Source organism: Biomphalaria glabrata, chromosome 1, assembly GCF_947242115.1.
Source record: "Biomphalaria glabrata chromosome 1, xgBioGlab47.1, whole genome shotgun sequence".
Classification (NCBI taxonomy): domain Eukaryota; kingdom Metazoa; phylum Mollusca; class Gastropoda; family Planorbidae; genus Biomphalaria; species Biomphalaria glabrata.
The window spans coordinates 45,116,348-45,141,006 of record NC_074711.1 but is presented as its reverse complement, the minus strand read 5'-3'; the positions used below and the strand labels follow the sequence as shown (position 1 = coordinate 45,141,006).

The 24,659-nt window shown below is 36.6% G+C and overlaps 2 protein-coding genes across 2 annotated transcripts; one reads left to right on the top strand and one right to left on the bottom strand.

Annotated features, from left to right (window-relative positions):
* Positions 1–1,869: 1,869 nt before the first annotated feature.
* On the top strand, positions 1,870–4,782 carry LOC129927784 (uncharacterized). Its single transcript, XM_056038966.1, has one exon. The coding sequence runs from the start codon at positions 2,102–2,104 to the stop codon at positions 4,652–4,654; it is 2,553 nt and encodes an 850-aa protein (XP_055894941.1). The 5' UTR covers positions 1,870–2,101; the 3' UTR covers positions 4,655–4,782.
* Positions 4,783–5,526: 744 nt separating this feature from the next.
* On the bottom strand, positions 5,527–24,378 carry LOC106064232 (aldehyde dehydrogenase 1A1-like). Its single transcript, XM_013222727.2, has 15 exons — positions 24,282–24,378; positions 22,902–22,973; positions 22,164–22,268; positions 21,000–21,140; positions 19,816–19,948; positions 17,721–17,782; positions 16,387–16,515; positions 15,778–15,891; positions 15,340–15,442; positions 15,066–15,250; positions 9,120–9,284; positions 8,849–9,006; positions 7,095–7,169; positions 6,928–6,967; positions 5,527–6,770 (listed from the first exon to the last, which is right to left on the bottom strand). Exons 2-15 carry the CDS (start codon positions 22,947–22,949, stop codon positions 6,738–6,740), a joined length of 1,491 nt encoding a protein of 496 aa, XP_013078181.1. The 5' UTR covers positions 22,950–22,973; positions 24,282–24,378; the 3' UTR covers positions 5,527–6,737.
* Between the last annotated feature and the right edge of the window lie 281 nt (positions 24,379–24,659).

The window sequence follows — 24,659 nt, the reverse complement described above, 5'->3', positions numbered from 1 at the left end:
ATATATCATAAGAGATTTTGTCAAGGCCTGGGGCTTCTTTTGGTTTGACTTTGAGGACCTTTAGAGTTTCATTTAATAGGTTTGTTATTCCTGAAGGGTATGCTGGTTTTTCAGCATAATAGTAACAATTGAGAAGAGTTTTGAACCCAAATTTTTTTTTCCTAGTCGCCTTTTTCCAACCTTTACTCAATTTGATATTTTTCTATTGTATAAATAAATTTGGGACTATAATTCACAATTTATGCTTGAATCCGATTAATGCAAAAAATTTTAAGTAGAATCTAATCCGTCCACTTAATTTCTCCTCCGTCTTCCGAAATTTGTTTAGGCCTACAGCTTTGAATTATATAGTTCAGTAGCAAAACGAAGTTACAAACAGCCTATTGAACAAAATGTAACACTTACAAATAAGCTTTTTTTTTTCAAATATTATTTTTCGAATATTTTTTTTTTTGGCGGCGATCCTCAAAGCCTTAATTTAAATCTGTGGGGTATCTGATCTTTTCAAGGAACAAATAGGTCGTATTTGCAATGTAGTAAGAATGTTGTTAAAGTAAAACATTATTCAGAAGGTTCTTGAAAATTAGATATTTTTGAGCATTTAACCATCTTTCTGTTGATATCTTATGCTGACCAAAACAGACCTACTACAAGAGGTCTCACTTAACATGAAGATAATATTACGATAAATACACCTAATAAAGATATACTTACGCCACTTGTGCCTCGATTGTCAGTCACACTTCAGGATCGGCCCTTGCTCGCAAGTTACTTTATTTTACTAAATTTGACCTGCCTTTTTAATAGGATGAATAATGAGCTGCAGATGTCTGGAGAATGCGTTTCTGCAGTGAAGTATGCAAGAAAACGCTTGGCATCGGTGCTTCGTCCCGAAAAGCCACCAACATGACTGTTTTTTTCTTTCGTGTTTTTCTTGTTGTTTTTTTTTGTTTTTTTTTGACGATTTTGAGAAACATTGCTTTTTTAATATATATATATGTGCATTTATACATAGGGTTAGGGTTTACTGGTCTTTAAAGCGTCTCTGTTACGTCGACCAGATTTCAGCTCAACAGAAAAGATTTCTTTTGACATACGTTCGTCCCCCATACGGGATACGTTGCCATGCCCAGCGTAACTGTTGAACCATAAGAAGTCCCTCTATACTGTCCTTACCGGCGTTTGCAATAATAACTTGTAAAATACGTTCCCCTTAATAAAACATAGGCCAAATCTTTATCATTTGTCTATTTGATCCTTTTGCAAAGCAAAACATTATTACAATTCCTCTTATAAGCTTACAAACAACTCTTCATGGCGGACACGGATTTTGAAAAACGGCTCAAACGATTTTCCATCAAATTACTAGTTAATTGGCCGCACAGTGAAAAAAATACTAAATCAAATTTGGCTACCGATATTTTGAACACGCTTTCAACGGATATTCCCACACTCTACTCAAATGTTTCTACGTATTCAGCAAAGAGTTGAAGAAATAAATAGACGTTCAAGAATATTTTGCCCACCGTCTTATGTAGAAAGGAGCTAGACTGGAATGGAAAACTGGATGTTGCAAGACTCCTTGCAATATTGAAGCATTACTAGAAATAAAAAAAACCTATAATGACAAATTATAGACCGCCATCAGCTTCATAAAGAAGGAATTGATTTTGTAAATAAACAAAACAAAACCAAAAAAACAACAAAAAAACACTTTTGCATGATACTCAATTTTGTACTTTTAAGATATATATTGGCCTCATACCTTATAGACTATATACTAGGCCTACATAGTATATAAGTATATGGTTGGCATTTTCACATGCCAATAAATGAGCTTTTCTTGCGGTGCTCAATTGTGCAACGTAGGTGCGTCTCTAATATAATAAAAACGAAAACACCAATGCAGGCTACAAATTCTTTTCGTTAGGTTAGACCACAGAAAAAGACATTACACACTAAAAAATGCATAATGAGCAGCTCTATTGCAAATCGATCAGGTAAAATATACACAACAATGACTTGTGATTTTAAATTGTGTCGACCTAATTAGACTGTTTCATATTAAGTATAGTCTAGATGATATCTTTTAATAAGCAGAATGTCACATATAACCTTCTCGGAAGCATACAATCTCATGAAAAAGAAAGAAGAAAGGGAATACCAAACAAGAACGAAAAGAGCAGAAAAATTGTCCTACATCAGCTCGCAAGAGGAACTAGAAGCTATCATGCACAAAGTGAAAACTATATTAGAAGACAACTCTCTCACAGCGCTAAAAAGCATTAAAGCTCTTCTATCCACCATTACAGAGTCCTTTGCCTATCACGTAGGTATATGGCGAGACCAGCACAACCTCAATATACTACACTATGCTATTATCAACAACAAACCGGAGATCATTAACTACTTGCTTGCAGATACTTCATTTTTCCCCAAATCACACATGCCATTTCAGAATCCTTACGGGCACTTGGCTGCTCTGCTGGGACACAAGGAATGTTTGCGCGTTATTTTACAGTTCAGACCTGGAGATTTCTTCAAAATCACACAATCGTCACAGTTTCTAAAGCTGCCTGAAGAGTACTACAGGCGGTTAAAGATCAAAGAGTCAGTGAAGAACAATTTTTTAGACAAAATAAAATCATATTCAGAAAGTAACGAGGAGACGAAATTAGCACGGAACGATGTAGAGACTTTAATGGCTATGATAGAAGAAGAGAAACATGACAAAAAATACAAACATTCATTAACAAAGAAATTTCGTCCAGTGAGCGAAAAAAAAACTCCCATTAATGATACCCCTAGCTCCAGCGCGCCAATAAGCAAATATCGAAAATCGATCACAAAAAGTATTCCCAAAACAGGTGAACGGAAGTTAAGCACAGTCTTGATCGCCCCAGCCAATCAGGACGAGTCAAAGTCAATGTTCCAGATTGAACGTATACAATCACAGCCAAAACTCAAACTGGAAAGTCGCACGAATGCTACAATAGACCTCAGAGATAGTACGAAAGTGAACAGCCACTTGATCACTATATACCGCAATCTTTTTACAGAGGATGGCCCAGGAATCCTTAATGGTGCTGCAATGCCTGCTACAGTCAACTTTATGGACACGCCTAAAGCAATGCGCGCGCAAGATTTTAATTATCAAAGCACGTTTCGGAATAATATATTTAGCGAACAAAAGAATGCGGAGTCAGCATACAGGCATAAATGGGACAGCACATCAACAAAGAAGGATTCCACGGATCACATGAGAATCAGTAAGAAGCTCAGTTTTACTAAACCATCTAACTCTAATTTAGGCGAACCCTCCAAGGCTTGGATCAAAAATGAAAGAATAGATATTGGCGTCAGAGGTAAGAAAAAATATAAAGAGTTTCGAATTAAGATTGATCATCGTGAAGTCAAAGAGAAAGATGACGCGTATCGTTCCATGAACAAAACTCCATTGACGATCGCTGCCGAGCGCGGTCACCTAGAATGTGTTCAGTTTCTACTTGATCAAGTCATTCTGAAATCGAACCCAATGATAGCCACGAAGGAGCCACTAACTCTAGCGACCAAAGCCCGTAGTCCAGAAGCTATAATACTTCTGGTTCAAAAGAAAATGTCGCGATGGGACTATCAGAGCGCTGTCCTGGTGGCAATACGCGAGCTGTACCCGGACTGTCTGACAGCACTGTTGACCATCAGCGGCAAGGAAAGAGCAACATTGTTTGATGGAGTCAATCTTTTCCACGTCTTGTACTCTCAGAGCCTTCTGTCCAACTATAGATACGAGTTAATGCCGGAGATGACTCGCGTGCTACTGAGCTGCAAGGAAAATGTGAACGCTCACAACATACCCAGGACGTTCCCCATGTACACTCTCATCAGCTGTGCATTTAATATTTCCCAAATGAAGCAGATCTATTACTACCTCGAATGTCTTACCATTCTCCTCGAAGCCAAAGCCAATCCACATTACAGCGAAGAGAGGGCAGAAAAAGATTTCGCCAAGAATTCGGGCCTGTCATTTACCCGCAAGTCCTTCTCTTCCGCTATCAGCTGCATTTTAGAGAGCGCCAAGGGCTCGCTTGATTACTTTGAAAAACCTTATTTCTCAAAGATGTTTGTGAAGAAGTTTATCACCACTATAGAGACATTTGATAAAACAAAGAGGATGATACTGAATGATGTTCTGTTTGACTACGTCAAGTACAGCAATATATTCGGCTTAGACAAAAGTATTATCAAATCACTTATGAGATATGGCGCGAATCCAGACTCCAAGCGAGCGGGAAAATACGCAGTGAATGCTTACTTTGATATCATCCTTCCCTATTTGACCAAGTTTGAAGTGATCAACTCATACGACCACTATCAAAAAGAACTGGTTGATGTGATGTATATTTGCCGCTACATGTCTCCCAAATGTCTGAACGAGGCGCTCAAAGTGTTTCTAGAAGAGCATTTGCTCGTGTCCCCTATTCAAGCATTGCCTGTCTGTCGTTATTTCTCGTATCTCATCAACGAAATGGTACGTTCGCCCCGCAGTCTGCTAGAGATGACATCACAACAGATATGGTTGTGTGTAGGCCGTAACAAAATAAGGGCTAAAAGTCTGTCACTCTCAGACGAACTATTGACAATTATAATTCCATAAAATCTGTAGTACAATACATTAGCTGTTGTTTTATCTTCCTGCCATTACAATTAGTAGTTATTCTAAGTGAAGATACTTTCACAGTTTGTGCCTAACACTGAACATCTCGTACTAAAGATAAATGATTATGAATGGCTATATTACTTATACTGTGGTAGTTGATGTATGTTTCTAAACAATTCAACAAATACAATTATTTAGCCAATGTGTATCAAGTTTTCAATGTTAGCTAACAAAGTTGCAACTTGTCACACGAACTTGTTCACCCGTGAACATCTGTAGTCTCTATGTAGAAAGTTAATGGATGAAATTTGACTAAAAAAAAGCACTGAATCTGAATTTTAGTTAAAATTTTAATAGATAATTGTATTTGATTGTAACCAGTGCAGGACATCTCGATCTAGACTTGTGTCAGGCTTATAAAGGAGATCATTAGTCGAGTATTATTATTTTCAAACGGTTGAAGAGTCAGATTCTTGCTCATGAAAGAAATTTTATCAGACTAACTTTGTAGTTACACCATTTCATATTTTGTCTGTTATTACCTTTGGGAGTGACATTAGAAAAAGATAAAAGTTCAATACTATTTCAGTTCACATAGCAGAAGTGGTCAACCTTTGTTTCCCATGCATCAGTTTTTCGCCACTTCAAATTCAGAGGTGCCACATAAACTTTACTCCTTGAAAGTAGAAGTGTGTGGATTTGGTTGATGGTATCACATAATGAAATCAAATCTTGCAAAGAACTTAACATTGTATAAATCTATACCTGGGTATGCCATAACAACTCACTACCAATACTTTTATGTTGTTTCTTGAATTTCTTTCATCCTTACAGACATGCAGGAATGAAAAAAACATACTTGAAAACTATTTGGCTTAAATATTTATATTTATTGGGAAAAAAATGAAAGCAACTGATCATTTGTACTGTAAATGTAAGCCATAGAACCAGATTGTATCATCTGTTCTATGGATCAATTGACTTAAAAATCACATCTAAAGTAAATAATGAATCTATATTACTTCCATTCCTTCATAATCAAAATGTAAAAAAAAAAAGATTTGTGACAATAAAAATAATTTGAAAATAATCACAAATAACTCTGTTGCTTATAAATCGACCAACAATTTGAACACAATCCAAATAATTCAACATATTAAAGGGTTAAATGCAATGGTTAACCAATCAAATGACTTTGTGAGTCTATGTGAGGGTAAGCTCAATATTTCATGTATGCAATGCATTGTGTTTATCCTCTCTGCTAAACCCTTCCTTTGACAAAACACACAAAAATAGACTTCCTGGTTATTGAGATAAAATTAAAACAATGCGTACACAAATAAACAAATAAAACCATACACAAGGAGTTCAAGTACAAACTGTTCAACAAACTTGTTAAAATGTTAAAATTCTAGCCATTCTGGAATCAAGTACTTTGGTGTCAGAATCAAGGTTCTATTGAAACAAATTAATACTGATTGATTTTAAGTAAAATAGACTAGTAACAGTTTCTTATTATTAATATATACAATATATAACGTTAGTAAAAGATATATTTTTTTTGGCTTACACAGGTTAGTAGAATAAAAGGTTTCATAAAACAATGTGAACCTTTATCAATATCACCAATAAAAGTCAAAGGTATATCTGTTATACAATTTATTATAATACTGTTGATAAAAAAAATATTTTGGCTTTAATGGCATATTACTGGCAGAGTAAAATAATATAACAAATTTGTTTTTTCACACGATTTTAAATTTCTTTTGGCAAAATTCTTTCCCACATTAAATTACAACATATTTTTTAGGTCTACAAAAAATAAGGACCAACCCCAAAATTGTTTTTTTTATTTACTAGTAAGCACACACAGGGTCTGGTAAAGTTTCGAGAAAAAAAAAAGTTAAGATAAGGTTTTTAACTCTACAAATAATAGTAAACTCAAGTTATTATGATACTGTCCATATAAAATATTCTCTTCAAATATCTTCAATGGCAGTGGCTCTAATGGCATATCTTAGACACTAAAAAAATGTTCAGTAAAAACAATTTAATGATTGTCTTGAGATGACACTTTCCCTTAGGAATTCTTCTCAGTAACTTTCACAAAGACCTGAAAACAAAAGTTCCAAACTGAAGCTAAACCAAATTTATAAAGGAAGATACAATTATGTATTTAAAGCTATGCACCGAATCAATGTCTAACAGGTGAAAATGCTACACAAATCATTAAATTAAGTTTTCTAAAAAACTTAGTCAATAAAACTTACTGATTTGACTTCAACATAGTTCTGCAGACCATAGTCACCCCTGTAGATAAATATATACATAAAAATTGATAACCAAAGGCAATGGACTCGTAGATAAAACACTATTTAAATTTGATGTCTGAAACTAAATACAATAAATTACAGAAAAGTATTAAGAAAACCCTTACAATTCTCTCCCAAGGCCAGACTTTTTGAAGCCTCCAAATGGAACTTGAGGAGCCACATGGTTATAAGAATTGATCCTGTTATGAAAATATCATCTTGTAAAATTGTTTTTCTGATAATACTCAGAGGTAGGTATGGTAATAGCATTTCATCGGGTAAAATTGTTTTTCTGATAATACTCAGAGGTAAGTATGGTAATAACATTTCATCGGGTAAAATTGTTTTTCTGATAATACTCAGAGGTAGGTATGGTAATAGCATTTAATCAGGTAAAATTGTTTTTCTGATAATACTCAGAGGTAGGTATGGTAATAACATTTCATCGGGTAAAATTGTTTTTCTGATAATACTCAGAGGTAGGTATGGTAATAGCATTTCATCGGGTAAAATTGTTTTTCTGATAATACTCAGAGGTAAGTATGGTAATAGCATTTCATTGGGTAAAATTGTTTTTCTGATAATACTCAGAGGTAGGTATGGTAATAGCATTTCATCGGGTAAAATTGTTTTTCTGATAATACTCAGAGGTAAGTATGGTAATAACATTTAATCGGGTAAAATTGTTTTTCTTATAATACTCAGAGGTAGGTATGGTAATAACATTTAATTGGGTAAAATTGTTTTTCTGATAATACTCAGAGGTAGGTATGGTAATAACATTTCATCTCGTAAAATTGTTTTTCTGATAATACTCAAGAGGTAGGTATGGTAATAACATTTCATTGGGTAAAATTGTTTTTCTGATAATACTCAGAGGTAGGTATGGTAATAGCATTTCATCTGGTAAAATTGTTTTTCTGATAATACTCAGAGGTAAGTATGGTAATAACATTTAATCGGGTAAAATTGTTTTTCTGATAATACTCAGAGGTAAGTATGGTAATAACATTTAATCGGGTAAAATTGTTTTTCTGATAATACTCAAGAGGTAAGTATGGTAATAGCATTTCATTGGGTAAAATTGTTTTTCTGATAATACTCAGAGGTAAGTATGGTAATAGCATTTCATTGGGTAAAATTGTTTTTCTGATAATACTCAGAGGTAGGTATGGTAATAGCATTTCATTGGGTAAAATTGTTTTTCTGATAATACTCAGAGGTAGGTATGGTAATAGCATTTCATTGGGTAAAATTGTTTTTCTGATAATACTCAGAGGTAAGTATGGTAATAACATTTAATCGGGTAAAATTGTTTTTCTTATAATACTCAGAGGTAGGTATGGTAATAGCATTTCATCTCGTAAAATTGTTTTTCTGATAATACTCAAGAAGTAGGTATGGTAATAACATTTCATCTCGTAAAATTGTTTTTCTAACACTCAGAGGTAGGTATGGTAATAACAGTTCATCTGGTAAAATTGTTTTTCTGATAATACTCAGAGGTTCGGTAATAACATTTTTACTTGAAAATACACGAGCATAAAGTAAAATTATAATATTGAGAATTACATTTTCATTGATTCATCTGTTGATTGTGTCTGGTAACTAAACTAAATATATATGGTGCCTTTGTGAAAAACATTTTTAAATGTTGATTTACACTAAAAGATAAAATTTCTCTTTTAATTAGGAAAAACTGTATAAGCAATCTACCCATAGTTATCAAATCTATACTTCTAAAAATGAAAATTAAAATATCTAAACAAAAATTGGTTGCTTAAATTTTAATAATTACATTCTCATTTTCAAGTGCCTCCCTTTCAACCTCAATAACCATTTTATATATAAAAAAAAAAAAAAGAAACACAATACAAACCAAACTGTTCCAGCTTGCACACTATGAGCAAATGTTAAAGCCTTGTTGATATCCTTAGTAAAAACTGCCGCACCTAGACCATAGGTAGTATTGTTACAACGTTTGATCACTTCATCCATATCTTTAAATTTCAAAATTTGTTGCACTGGTCCAAATATCTATGGGGTTGAAAAAAAAAGGTTGATTTGTTAAATTTAATGCAATGTTAAAAACATCCAACAGATTTTTATGAAAAGTGACAAAGAAAAGAATTCAGTATAAAAGTTGATACCTCTTCTTTGGCAATTCTCATTTCATCAGTGACATTTGAAAAGACAGTTGGTGTGACATAAAAGCCTTGATCCCCATGTCTTTCACCACCAAATTCAACTGTTGCACCTTCTTTTTTACCACTTTCAATCAAATCTAGAATTTTATTCAGCTGTTCTGCATCAATCTGAAAAGAAATACATTTATTTGCTAGATTTTGCTTTTATGAACAATAGCATAAAGGTGAACTGAGTACATATTTTTATCATAATAAATGAATGCCTCAACAAAGATTACTGAAGAGAGCTCACAAAGTCCCAAAGATCTAATTGTTAACTAGATTCTGACAATTTTAAAATCAAGCAATTGATTCTGACAAATTTACAAAACAAGCAATTATGTCAAAACTTACAAATTCAAATATATATATATATATATATATATATATATATATATATATATATATATATATATATCAACTTAATGAGATACAATGTCAGAGATAAATACAAATATTTTATATAAAAATATTTTCATACCACTAAAATAAAATACAAAGGACATCAAAAACAGATTGATTTGATATGATTTTTTTATTTTAAGCACATCATTAAAATCAAGGTCTATTCACAGTTAAAATAGTAAAGGTAGTAAAAATTTAATTATTTGGTAAAAATCTAATGTAAATAGTACATGTTCACAAATTCGTAATTCAGATCTTTGTAGATAGCCCCACTTCCCGGTTAAAGCCCAGTACCTTCCCAGGGTCGACATTATCAAATAGTGTTTTTAAGCCAGTGGCTCTAAAATATTTCTCCCTGACATCCTGGTATCTGGGGCAATCAACGAGGATATGTTCCACGGTGAGGCGAGAGTCACAGTACTCACAAAGTGGGGGCTCCTCTCTCTTCAGCACAAAAGAGTGCGTGATGTAGGTGTGGCCAATCCTAAGTCTGGACATGGTCGTGCTACCACGCCTTGTCAGACCCTTAGATGTAGGCCGCCACCCGACATCCGCCACAATCTGCCTGAGTTTGTTGTGAGTCTCAGCCTCCCATCGGTTCTGCCATTCTCGATAGGTGGCAGAGGCAATACTTTGTCTCAGGTCCGAGCAGGGAATTTGGGTTCCTGACACCGCATGATTTAGGGCTCTCTTTGCTTCTCTGTCTGCGGTTTCATTTTCCTCAATGCCAACATGGGAGGGGATCCAGATGAAGGTGACATCCCTACGGTTGGCTGTTATTTGGTCCAACAGCTTCAGGCTCTTATGTACCAATGGGATGTCAGTCTTCATCCGCCCCAAAGCTTGCAATGCAGATTTGGAGTCGGAGCAGATTATAAATTTCCTCCTTTCTGATGCTTTAACGGCCATAAGCGCAAGCGATATTGCATGCAATTCGGCCGTAAAAATGGAGCAGCCATCGGGGAGTCTACGGGAGATTGTTTTGTTCCGAAAGGAGAAGGCACACACAACCTTTCCATCCATTTTGGATCCGTCTGTGTAGATGGTGCCACAATCTCCGTAGCTCTCCTGCAGTTCCCTAAAGTGGATTTGTAGTATGCTTGGGTCTGTATTTTCTTTTTTGAAATTAAGGAGGGATAAATTTAATTTGGGTTTATTCATTAGCCAAGGAGGATTCTGAGGGGTTTCTATTTTTAGAGATTTGGTCAATGGGTGGGATTAAATTTTGGATAGGTTCTCTCATTCGATGGCCCAACGGCTGTATGGCGTTAGGCCTTCGATTGTATAATTCTACCTCTGTGGGGTTAAATATGGAGTCTAAAGGAGGGTTCGTGGGGTTGGATTTTAGCTTGACTATATACTGCATTGCAAGCTTTTTCATTCTTATATCCATGGGGAGTTCTCCAGCCTCCACATGGAGATTTGGGATAGGTGATGTACGAAACGCGCCGAGACAGAGACGCAGGGCAGCATTTTGTATTGGTTCCAGTATTTTTTGGTACGACTTCCTTGCTGCTCCATATATTATGGATCCGTAGTCTAGCTTGGATCGAATTAGACTCCAGTAAAGCAAGGTATCTCTGTCAGCTCCCCAGTCCATATGGCTGAGTACTCTAAGTATGTTTAATGACTTTTGGCATTTCTTCTTAAGTTCCTTAATGTGGGGGAGAAAATTAAATTTGGAATCTAAGGTGAGGCCTAAAAATTTTGTAGTTTTCACGACAGGGATCTTCTTTTTGTGTATAAATAGTTCAGGGTCTGGGTGGAGTCCCCTTAGATTACAAAAATGCATACTAACTGTTTTGGAGTCTGAAAATTTAAAACCATTGTCGTTTAAACATAACTGTAATTTTCTTTCTAAGGTGTTCATGTTTTTCCCATAAGTAAAAATGACAAAGTCATCAACATACAAAGAGCACTCTATGCCAGGGGACAGCACATTTATGATGCTATTTATTTTGATGTTGAACAGGGTGACTGACAGAATGCTGCCCTGGGGTACACCCATTTCCTGGTCATGAGTGTCAGAAGCGGAGTTGCCCACTCGAACCTGAAATTTTCGGCCTTTCAGGAATTCCCCCACAAAACGGGGGAGGTGTCCTTAAGCCCTATAAGCTCCAGGTCACGTAGAATGCCATGTTTCCAGGTTGTGTCATAGGCCTTTTCTATATAGAAGAATACAGCTACTAGATGTTCTCTTCTGAATAATGCATTTCTAATATAAGCTTCCAGCCTTATCAGGTGGTCAGTTGTTGTCCGCCCCTGCCGGAATCCACACTGGTAGTTGGAGATCACTTTATTCCTCTCCAGGTACCAGACCAGCCTTCTGTTAATCATTCTTTCCATGGTTTTGCAGATGCAGCTTGTTAGTGCTATTGGTCGATAGTTAGCTGGGTCAGAGCCGTCTCTTCCCAGTTTAGGTATCGGTATAACTGTGGCTTTCCTCCAGCTGTTTGGGAAAGCGCCTGTTTGCCACACACAGTTATAGACCCCTAGCAGGACTGCCAATGAGGGTTCGGGAAGGTGCTTGAGGAACTGGTAATGGATTTCATCTTCTCCAGGCGCTGTGTCATGTGACTTGTCCAGCGATTCCCTCAGTTCCTCAAGCGAGAATGGTTTGTTGTAGTCTTCATTGTTCTCTGACCTGAAATCAATGGGGTGTCTTTCCTCCCTGGTTTTGACTTTTTGGAACTCTGGCGTGTAGTGTGCAGTGGATGATTTTTCTGCTATTGAGGATGCAAGGCAGTCAGCTATTTCTCTGGGGGACGTGACAGTTTGTCCTTGGTTTTTCACCGCTGAGGTCATCCCAATGAGGGGAGATTGTTAGTAATGATGATTGGGAAGTGATCATTTCCCCGTAGATCATTGCTAACTGACCATTTAAAGTCGCCCAGAAGTCCGGGGACGCATACGGTGAGGTCAATGCATGTGAGTGATCCAGTTCCTGGGTGCAAGTAGGTCGGTGATGCATCATTAAGTATGCATAAATCATGTTGGAGGAAGATATCCTCCAGCATACGACCTCTTGTGTCGGTATTGTTGGATCCCCACATGGTGTTATGGGCATTGAAATCCCCAAGGATTAAATACGCCGGGGGAGTTGTTTCAATAGGTCCTCCATGTCTGTTGGGTTTAATGGAGCACCTGGTGGTAGATACAGGCTGCAGCAAGTGATAACCTTGTGAAGGGTTATCCTAGCTGCTACAGCCTGTAGTGTGGTCTGTAGTTCTACCCTCTCATGGGGGATGCGATCCTTCACAAGGATACAGACTCCACCTGATGCTCTCTCTGCATCCTCAACATTCTTGCTGTAAGCACTGTAGCTTCGGAAGCTGATACTATCTTTCAGAAATGTTTCCTGTAAGCAGACAGCTACAGGAGTCTCAGAGTCTATCAGTAGCTGCATTTCCTCATAATTGGCCTTGAGGCCTCTACAATTCCACTGTACAATTCTGGAATCCATGGCTTATTCTAGATGACCTACTTGGAGCTATTTGGCCTTGGGAGGCCCCCGGAGGGGTTTCCCTTTATTCCAGTGACCTTGGTATTTTTATTCTTGGGTTTGGATGGAGAAGAGGACAACCCCCTTTTGGGGGAAGTCTTTCCCTCTGGAGAGGGGAGATCCCTCTGGTTAGAGCGGAGGTTATTTCCTCCTCTCTCACCTTGGGCATCCTCTCCGCTTTGATTTCTACCCTTAGGGAGTTGGTCAACCTCTAATTCGGTAGAGGTTGAGGTGTCTGGCTGGGTTCTCTGAGGAGAACCTGTGTCAGACATGATGTCTCCGGGTTCTCCCGGAGTGTTGGTTTTAACATGCTCCTCAGTCTCCATGCTCTCATCAGCGAGCACAGAGAACCTGTTCTTTAGCATGACAACAGGGCTTTCCTTTTTCTTCGGAGGTGTGTTCTTTGGCGGTGTTTTCTTCTGAGTTGGAGGAGGAGGAGGGGGTGGTGGGGTCAATGTGTCCGTCTGTGTGGCTATGGATCTTCCTATCTTAGCAACAGCCTGGGCGTAGGTCTTTGTCAAGCCGAATTGGCCCTTGGGTAGGGCCAATACAGCCGATTTCGCCTGGCTGAAGGTACATCCATTTCTTGCCTTGTACTCCTGCACGGCAACCTCCTGTTTCCACACAGGGCAGTCCTTGGAGTAGGCTGAGTGGCCAGCGTGACAGTTTGGGCATTTGAACTGGGCTGTGTTCCTCTTGCAGACTGCCGCTCCGTGTCCATAACCCTGGCACTTGAAGCACCTCATGGGGTTAGGTATGTAGGGCTTCACTGGAACTCGTAGGTATCCTGCCTTCACATACTCTGGCGGTGTCCTAGTTCCGAATGTGAGGATAATAGTGGCGGTTTTGACCTCCTCACCATCCCTGCGCCTGGTAATGCGCCGGGCATGGGTGACTCCTTTAATGCCTTCCACTATTTCCTTCTCGGAACATTCCAGTAGGTCCCTAGAGCTGATTACACCTCTGCTGGTGTTCAGACTCTTGTGTGGCATGACTTCCACTTGGAGATCACAGAGTCTTCTGCATCTTAAAAGCCCATCAGAGTGTGTCTTCCCATCTACTTCTACAAGAAGTTCCATTGATTTGTGTAGCTTAGACACACTCTTGGGGCTCTCCCACTACTGACTCGAGTCCTTTATAGATAAGAAAAGGGCTCAGCTTTGTCAGGCTTTTCCCCTCCTCTGTGCACCTGACCACCAAAAATGATGGCCAGGTAGTACAGCTTTTTGTGGCCTCCTCCTTTTTTGCCTCAATACGGCGTCTCTTGCCCAGACTTAAATCTGGGGCAAGTAGTTTATTGTTTTTTTTTTAATCCATATATATTTTCTTGTTAGTTTGGCACCTGTGCTCCCCACCCGCCATCGAGTCCAACAAGGGGACGTGCCATTCGGATGTCCAGAATGAGCCCGCCAGGGCTACACAGGTGCTATACTCAGTCAGCTGCTGCATCTGACATGTGTCTGATACAGCAGCTCCCTGATTGACCCTCCAGCCACCGCCCTTCAGCATAGGTCGACAACCTATGCTGGTAGCTCGGCATGACCAGCCGGTTGACCCAGAGCGGGCCAACTGGGCCTCAGGTCTAGGGGAACTTGGAGCCAAAGTATTGTGTTGTTGTGGTTAATCCTCAGATAGCCACCACTCAAACACCAGGATCTCTTTATCCCCCCTTACCCGTCGCAGTCCACGGAAAACGGACTGGTCTAGGACGTAGTGAGAATTTAAAGTTAAGGAGACAGTGTGATGATCAATGAAGGCAGACTTAGGAAAAGAGGAAGCAGACACAATGATAGAAAAGAAGTAGGGCACTTTTGAGCTCCAAAAGTGTTAAGGAAAGAGGAGCACAGTTTAACATCATGTCTCGGGACGAGACATCAAAAACATCTGCAATGTTTGTTGAACCATACAAAAAAAATGTAGCAAACTCATGACAGTTTGAAATATTTCTAAAGCTAATTAAACATCATATGACCAATATGAATTTGTTTTTTTGAGTGACATACCTGTGGTCCATTTACAGTAGTTGGTTCAAAAGGATCCCCAATAGTTCTGGCTTTAGCCAGCTCTTTGCTTTTAGACACAAACTCATCATAAATACTTTCATGGACAAATGTCCTTGTGCCAGCAACGCAGCACTGACCCATATTAGTCATACAAGCTTCTTGAGCTTCCTTGACTGCTTCATCCACTGTTTAGAAAAAATAAGAAATCAATCAATCAATCAATCAACCTACAAGACAAACAAATCTTCTATCCTTTCAATTGTGAACCCATTACCATCCACATCATCAAAGATAACACAAGGACTCTTTCCCCCTAATTCAAGAGTTGTTCTTTTAATATTGGAGGATCCAGCAGCTTGAAGAATTATTTGACCAATCTGTAGACAATGAAATGTAAAACAATAACTACAAGAACAACAACAAAAACCCAACTAAAACATGATATTGTGCTGTAAAATTCTTCATGCTCTATTTGTCACTGATTTGTATTGCGCTTGTTTGTCATTCAATGTAAAATCTAGACAATTTGAGTATTACACTTATTACATATTTTGTTTTATTTGGCATTTTTTTAATGAGGCATGTTCAGTAAATATTCAAGTAATATCAAATGTATCTAGAACATTGATTGCTAGTTATTAAATCATGTATTTTAAATTTAAACTGTAATCATCTATGTACAAAGCAACAAAGGAAATATTTTAATCATCACCTCAGTTGATCCAGTAAAAGCCACTTTATTGATATCAGGATGATTAGATATAGCTGCTCCAGCGGTAGGACCATAGCCTGGGACAATATTAACTACACCAGGAGGGAATCCAGCCTGGTAGATAGAAAAAAATATTTAGAATGGAAATTTAGAATCTCTGTGGCATTTAACAGCAAAAAGTAGTTCAGATAACAAAAAAAATAGAGAAACAAATGTAAGTAAATTTAAGAGACATTTTTTTTATAGATGTCAAAAAGGTCAAATTTAGTTTGTATAAGGAAAGAAGTATAAAAAATGTTCCTTTTTTATTTTGTCAAAAGGACTAAAATATTCTAGAGTCCCTCTTATTGCAAGGCTCAATGAGGGGTAAACAGCTTACTAACCAATTAGCTGAATGGCATGGATCTAGTCTAAGTATATAAGGGATATAGGAAATTAAACTTTCTAGTAAAGTAGAGTAAAATTTAAAAAAAAAGTAACAGTAAAGCTCTGGCCATTTAATGTTGCAATATTTTTACTGGTTTAACAAACAGTATTTTTAACTATTAAGTAACAATATTTTAGTTGTTTCAACAAGTCCTGACAACTTTAATGTATCTAGAACTTTACCTCTTTAATGAGTGATGCCAGGTACAATGCTGTCAGTGGTGTCTGTTCAGCTGGTTTTAAAACCACAACATTGCCAGCAGCTACAGCAGGTGCAATTTTCCAGGCAGCCATAACTAAAGGATAGTTCCACTACAAAAAGATATTGAATTAACAAAATTGATAATTAAAGTTTAACAAAATAAGATAACTAGTGGGCTGGCTCCACTACTCTATAAATAAATATTTATACAAAAATTTACACTCTGAGTAGTTCCACTATAAAAGTTACAGTCAAAAATTATTTTTTTTTCATTCTATTTAATAAGTTTTCATAGCATGTAGACTTTTATACACAAATAAATTTGACAAGGTTACCACCAATATGTAGATCTAGTTTCAATTTTTTTTACAAACCTGCTATTGTAATGTATGCCTGAAAACCACCCATATTTATTACATTTAAGCACAATCTACACATTATTCCAGTAGCTGTTTGAGACTTTTGAGGTTGAATCAAATTTAGATCTAGATACATTTTGAGGGCAACTCCCCTTTCCAAGCTCACTTTCATTCGCCTGACCTGTACAGGCTTAGATCTCTCTTCATCTCTCTCTATATATAATTAGAGTTTCACAACTGATTTCATCTAAATCTAGATTTCCTATTCATTATTATATAAAAATCTTTCTCTAGATCAAGTATATCATCCTTAGAATTGTTAAGTTCATTGCTTCATGCAATGGGAATTTTTTTTGCATTGCATTAACATTGTAAATCATTTAACTATTTAACAATATACAAACAACACTCATTAGCCATAAGTCTAACAGTCCTATTTTAAATTATAGACTGTCAGTCTGGTAATGTGCATAATCTGGCTAGCAGGGCATGTTTTTTTGTACATGCAGATCAATAAATCGGGCTAGTGGGTTCAAAAGGTTAAAATGACCACATTATAGTGTTATGACATGATTAGGAATTAGTTATTTATTTAGGGAATAGGGAAAAATTTTACTTAGCGACGATGACGTAAAGTTGGTTAAAAAACAAGAATGCTCTACGTGACGCTACAAAGAAGACGCTTCGTATAGAGCAGTAGAATAGATATACAGATTTATGGACATAGCTGACATTGGACAATTCCCTTGGTGATTATTAAATATATTTGTAGAACAACATCGGCGTCGACTACATATGTTGATTGTTTCGGCTTTTCGCCGGTGTTACTGAAGTAGTTTGAGTTCAGTGCTACTTCCAGTCAGACGTAGATCTACACTAGTCATATTTCAAAGAAGCAACACCGCGCGGAAGCCTTAACAATAGATAAATAACAAAAATATGACAAGTCAACTTACTGGAATTATTTGACCACAGATGCCAACAGGTTCATGTCGAGTATAAGCAAAATATTTTCCATCTAAAAATAAAAATGATTTTTCAAAATTACGTATTAAAAAAAAAAAACAAGCCCAGAACATTTTTAAAGTGAAATAAAAAAAAAACTTTTTATGCTGTGGTGGCAATGAGGGTATGAGTAATTGTGTGTATAATCAGCTGACACAGATAACAAATGCTTCAAGAAAGATCTGTATAGCTCAAGAGAGGAATTTTAACAGACTAACTTTGTATTACACCCTATATAAAAAGCAAAGGTGTCAAGATGATCCATGATCTAGCGATTCATGCTTCAGTCTGGTACAATGAGACCAGTGTAAATCAGTTGAATCCAGTGAGTCCAGGACAAGGTGGAGAGGCGAACAGAATTCAGTACAGTAGTAGAGTTATCTATGGTGAAGCATTTTAACAGGCATTTTAACAGTCAGTGTTACCAGTCGTACAGTATTGGCTGTTGATTTATTAGATTTTGATTTGATTTTAGGCTCATCTGCACAATTTAGGCCATGTCGTGCCTGCATTCCTTTAAGGACTACTGATTTATTAGACATTAAAGAGTTATGTTATTTGGAGACTGAGTTATAAAGTTCTTTGAGTAGGTGGTGTCATGCAGCGCAGTGCTTGCAGAGAGCCTCGAATAAATAATCTGTACTGAAATGAACAAGTAACCAAATGATTTGATTTTATTCTCTGATAAGCCAACAATTTGTTTTATGGTGTGGGACCAAGCATTCTCTTCATGTCTTTGGTTATCATTAGATCTAGCTGACTTAAGCTGTTCTTCTTAGGCGATGATTTTTTCTACTCTTCTGGTGTTGCATAGGTGAAGTTCTTAAGCCTGACATGTGATGTGCTTATTCTAAGATAAACAGTATTCTGTCAGATTACTGCCTCAGCTCTATGAGCTAAGTGGGGATGTATTTGTATGGAGGCTATGAGACATTACACCATACAGACCAGTTTCTAATGTTTTTTTCTCAGGTAGCTTATTGCATAGCATTTTTATTCTAGTTTCTCTCTTTTCAGTCCAGCTTATGATGCTTTTAAATTTCTCACCTGTTTAGTTTGTACTAATGCTGCTGGTTGTGTCTTAAAATGTATTGACAATACCAAAGTGTGAAGTTCAAATAATTAAAATTCAGCATAGATGATAGTACTGGTATACTTTAAAAAAAACAACTAATTTAAAATTAAATTATACCTCTAATGTTTATTTGCTTTAATAAAATATTGGTTACAATTACCAAACAATACATTTCATTTATTATGTGTTGTAAGATCAATATTAAAGTTTATATTAAAAAATAATAAATAAAAAAAAAAACTTAAAAAACAACAACACAGCTATTATTAAGTGTAGTTGTATTAATTAGTTTGGGTCAGTCATGTAATTAAATGTGTAATAGATCTAGAATCACAATAATAAATCTGTGTGGTTAGAAATATTTTTACCTATTATTTTATTTAGCGCAATTTCATGCTTTTAGCTTTATCAATACGTTATGATTCTATCACTAGTCTGGACCAGTTGGAAATGGAAGTTTGGGGGGGGGGGGGGGGAGGAGGAGGAGGAGTGAGTGAGAAAGAACGGTATATTTGGCTGATGGCTTATTAAATTAATTTTTTTTTTAAGTGAGCAACCTGAATTCAAACTCGTAGTCTTAAGCCTTCTCAGGATTCTCAAGCCAACTCTGTAACAACTCTGGTAGTGAAGAGCTTTGGAACAGCAGGGAAGAATGTATAGTTATCTATTGTCCTATTTCATGTGTTCACTAAGCTTCAGACGATGACATATAAAGGGGACTAATTCAGCTTATACCACCACTTCAGTCAAGTTCCGTTTTTTTTTCCTTGTTCATGATACCAAACAAAATAATTAATTACCATTAGTTAATGAACTAATTGGTTAAGTTTTTTTTTTTTTTTTATTGATTCTTGTGTTGTCAGGTAAAAGAAATAATTGTGCAAAATTTCAGATTGATCAGAGATAATTACGTGGACAGACAGAGTGAGTTGATATAAGCTTTGCAAAAATAGGTTCTTTAATTATCTCACCTGCTGGTAATGTTTTTCCACAGATTTTATCAGCCCAACCAGCATAGTATCTGAACACATTGACAGAGAAATACACATCTCCTATGGAGCCCCCTAATGAAAAGGCTTTGCCATTGTCCAATGTTTCAAGGCTCTAAAATAAAGATGAACAATAGGATTGAATGGAATAAAGAGAACTAACTGCAAACAAATGGTACTAGAATATTTACTAACTAGTCGACCCCCGGCCTAACATACGCTGTTTTGTAATGGCCACTAACCAATGGACAGCTAAATAGCAGGGATATGGAAAGAAGTTGACCCAGATTGTAAACTCAAGGAGGGTCATACAGATGTCATCGGAAGTGAATAGTCAAGGGAAGTACTTGAGACATTGCCAGAATAAATGCCAGAAGTATTCGTGTAGGCAGCGTATTGTCGAGCAGAGTGCATGACTGTGCTTCCGTGAGGAAGAACAACAGACAGGGCGTCGCCATAGTTATACCAATGTTTGCAAAGAAAGCTTACAGCAATCTTACAAAGTTCAAGAGCAACAGTTTTATCAATGACATTTTCCCAGAAATATGTGACTGATAGAAATAAACAGTTACCTGATGCAGGAATTTCTACTACATTGAAAGACCTGTTGACTACTAGAAATATATGGAAAGGAAATGAAGGGCAATATGGTTAGAGAGTCAGTGTACAGGTGGGCGTGATGTCCTACACGGTTGGGCAACATAGAGACTTGTTCCCCACCCCCTTTTTGTTTTTGATGCGAAAGTTACATGGGGTAGCTCTAGTCTGACTTGCAGACATAAAAGAGTTATCTTTCCATGACTTTTTCATAGAGGGTTAGAGTCTGCATGCATGCATGGGTTGGGCGAAGAGAATTATATGGTATATAGATTATTTTAAAAAAGCAATACACAGAGCTCAAAGAAACAAAAGCCTACATCTGATCTATGCAACTGACATTTCTTACATATACTCTTCCAATCACACTTTTACACCAATACACTGGACATCTCTTCCAATCACATATTTACTGCAATATACTAGACATCTCGTCCAATCACATATTTACAAGCAATACACTAGACATTTCTAATCACACACTTGACATCTCTTCCAATCACACACTTAATATCTCTTCCTATCACACACAGCAATATAGCTGACGTCTTTTCCAATCAAACACTTACAGCAATATAGTTGACATCTCTTTCTATCAGGTCAGCAACTTTATTCAACAATTGTCCTCTGACACTTGCATCAAGAGTACGATATTTTGAGCCAAGGGCAAAAGCATCAGCAGCTGCTTTAACTGCTTTATCAACATCTTCCTAAAATAAATAAAAAAAGCTAATTTTAATTTATAAGACAAGCAAAACTTTTTCTATCTGGATCAAAGATATTGAGACAAAAATAATTTAACAAGATCCACACTTATAATTAGCAGTTTAAGGAACATCTAGATATTTAGACAGTGTCTTGACAATTTACTTCTTAATTTGTTTTCTCTATTCTTTAAATAAAATCTAAATGCTTGTATTAAAATGTTTTTGAGTCTGAAATGTAGTTTACAGAAAATAAAATGTGTGTACATTATTCTTTGAAATTAATCTCAACACTTTAGACTGAGCTTTGAAAGTAGACCTACCAGTATTTTACCTTACTAAATATACTAATCATAGAATGAAAAATGTCTTTATAAAACACTAATTCCATAAATGCATAATGTGCATCTCTTGGAGGGACCATGTCTCCAATCAGGAAGTTTTGAGATTGGCCAATATGAACATCATGTATGCTCTCCTGACACAAAGAAGACTACGCTGGCTCGGACATGTCACCCGCATGCCAAATGAGATATCTTATATGCTGAGCTTGTAGAGGGAGTCAGACCCAAGGCTCAAGACCAAAGACTAACATATAGAGATGTCACAGACATCAACAAAAGTATGTGGGAAGAAATAGCCAAAGACTGGAGTGCAAAGAGATAGACTGTGGATGCTGGGACGATCCTCGCTGAGAGCAAAAGAGCTTGAGTTTTAAGTTTTTGGCAAAAGAAACAAAGCGGCCTTAATCAAGAGGGAAAAAAAAAAGAAAGCTGAATCAGATGCATACACATGCATGAATTGTGGCAAAGTCTGCCGCTCTAGAATTGGCTTGATTTTCCACGCCAGGTTCTGCCCCGTCTCAAGACTAGACCAAAATCAGTGACTCATCTAGGAGCATCCATTGCCTTTCGAGACAAAAGGAGCCATATATATAATTCCATAAATAATTGAAATAAAAAAATAAAAAGACATACCCGGTGAAAACTAGTTTACCAGTACACATATAAACATTTTTTCTCTCGTTACCTTGTCAGCCTCTTGAATGTCAGCAATTTTCTGACCAGTAGCCGGGTTGAAAACAGGAAATGTTTTACCGCTAACAGAGTTGACGAATTCATTGTTTATGAATAACTAAAAAAAAAAAGTGTTTAAAAAATGTTTTAATAATAATTATTATTTAAAAAATGCTATTAAGCTGACATACTGAAGTTTAAGGAAAATTTCATTAGAGCACTAGTGCAAGTCAAAGGAACATGAGAAATAAAGTTTATTTGTTTGTATGGTCTAAAGTTTAAAAGGCTGTCAAGTGGCCAGTATCATGACATACCATTATTATCGAACTAGGGTGGACTAACGAACATTTCAAATACAGTGTAAAATCCCAGCCTATATGAAAAAAAAAATTAACCTAAAACCCTGGGTTGGCAGCTTAGTAAAAAAAAAAATTAACCTAAAACCTTGGGTTGGCAGCTTAGTAAAAAAAAAATTAACCTAAAACCTTGGGTTGGCAGCTTAGTGATTTATAGCCTAGAAGCCTTATATCCCATCATATATTATTTATTGAGTTGGACTAGGGGTGGGAGTCTATTTATTACACACTTAGAATATAGATATACTATCTAACATTAAATTACTTTATAAATGTTAAGAAAGTCATGCAATAGTGTCCCTTTGATTTTAAGGGTCTGTTTTTATAAAATATATTAACTTCAAATAATAAAATGTTAAAATAAATATTATTTCAAAAAATGAAAATTCTAATACCTGTGTATACTTTATCTCTGGATTTCTAATTGGTTTGAAATTTGCCATTTTTACTCTCTCAATAGTTTCAAGCTTTAAAAAAACAACAACATGTTTGCGTATAGTAAGATAAGAGAATCTTGAGACTATAGATCTATATCATCTTTATCAATATAATATTTAATAGATATAAACCCTGTTTGTTTATAAATAGATTTAGAGTGGTTCCGTAAGGTTGTTAATGCTGGAAGTGGTTATGGATATAAGCACTGTACTACCTATAAAATGCTTCAAATAGCATGTGTCTCAAATAGCCTATGACAACCAGTCCATGTGTGGCTTAGATATATTAGGTCCAGCAGAAGTGTTTTCACTAACAGAAGAGGCAAAGGTGAGTAACTGGCACCTAAACCAGTTAGCTTCAAACAAAAGGTGCTCTTTAGCCTTGGCTAGCTAACCACCTAGCAGAAAAGGAAAACTGAATTGAAACCTCTGCTGCCTTGCAGCTAAACCCAAACAAGGGAAAGGTTTCGGGAATTGACCAGGATGAAAGATCTGTAGGCAGTGACCCTTAGGCAGTTTATGACACATAGTGCTACACCCTGGCATGGCCTGTGACACAGCTGATCTTAAACTGTATTGGCACTGGTTGTTCCATTGAACACATCAGCTGTGTGGAGAGGGGAGATCTGTAGTGTGGGTGACATTATCCATAGCTAATGTCCAGATGAGATGAATCTCATTTCTATCAAATGATCCATAATTGCTTCACAGCTGAAGGAAGCCATAATAAATAATAGATCTAGACTAAAACTAAAGTGTATACTATGTGATGTGTCTATCTTGAGAGACAATGGTTGAATAAGCCCACGAGAGAAAATGGTCAGATAAGCCTATAAACACACTGGTCTTGTGTCTATTGCTTTGCAACAGCCATTGAGTTATCTATAGTATTAACCTCTGTTAGTTCTTTTTAAAGACCTTTTCCTGGGCCTTGTAGATCTAGATCTATAAAAGAATCATGGATTGCCCATGCCAAGATGTGTCTTGGTCCCTCTCAACCTTGCTAGAGTGATTCAAATCAATCAATAATAGTAATAGATCTAGTATAATCATAATGATAATCTTGTCAACACTGTGACTGTTCATTCAGGTCGGTGAAAGGGAACTCTTGTCCTTGTTCACTTTTGCTTGCCTTAGCCGCCTTGGGCCTTTTTAGCCTAAGGCTTACCTTAGGCTAGCCTTAGCCAAAACTTAAACTGCCTTGCCTTAACTTAAACTTGCTTAAGACACTTAAGTAGTTAAGTTTATTATATATTATTATTAGAGTTGAGTATTTAGACTTTAGACATAGAGTATCATAGAGTGCGCAGCAGTGTTCAAAGATCGATGCCAACTCACCTTTATAAACGCAGTTAGCTCTAGAATCTATATATTTATGTCTAGATCTAAATTAAGAGTCAGTAGAGTCTGAAACACTACTTTAAGACTACTAAAGTCCAATCTCAGCTGATGAGAAAAACAAGAAATTGAGTAGAATCGAAAAATAAATAAACCCAGATTTGTTATTAGAACCTAATTTTCTATCCAAAAGTAAATCACAGACCTAAATAAAATTAGTTCCTTTCTACCATTTCGTGTTGAGTCAAATCCGAAATGGTTCCTTAACCATGTTTTCTGTCTTTGAAAAGATCACACCCGTTCATTTGACAATTTTTGTCCGGATCCTTTAGCGTCGGTTACAGATCTAGATCTACTAGATCTAGAACTTGCAATACA

What these genes read in the sequence shown, in the direction of transcription:
- LOC106064232 (XM_013222727.2), bottom strand. Translation starts at nt 22,949, where the DNA reads ATGGCAAATTTCAAACCAATTAGAAATCCAGAGATAAAGTATACACAG. An exon ending in TATCTTTGATGATGTGGATG is followed by an intron (nt 15,251 to 15,339) that starts GTAATGGGTTCA and finishes TTTTCTAAACAG; the next exon opens with TGGATGAAGCAGTCAAGGAA. An exon ending in TGAGAATTGCCAAAGAAGAG is followed by an intron (nt 9,007 to 9,119) that starts GTATCAACTTTT and finishes TCAACCCCATAG; the next exon opens with ATATTTGGACCAGTGCAACA.
- LOC129927784 (XM_056038966.1), top strand. Translation starts at nt 2,102, where the DNA reads ATGTCACATATAACCTTCTCGGAAGCATACAATCTCATGAAAAAGAAA.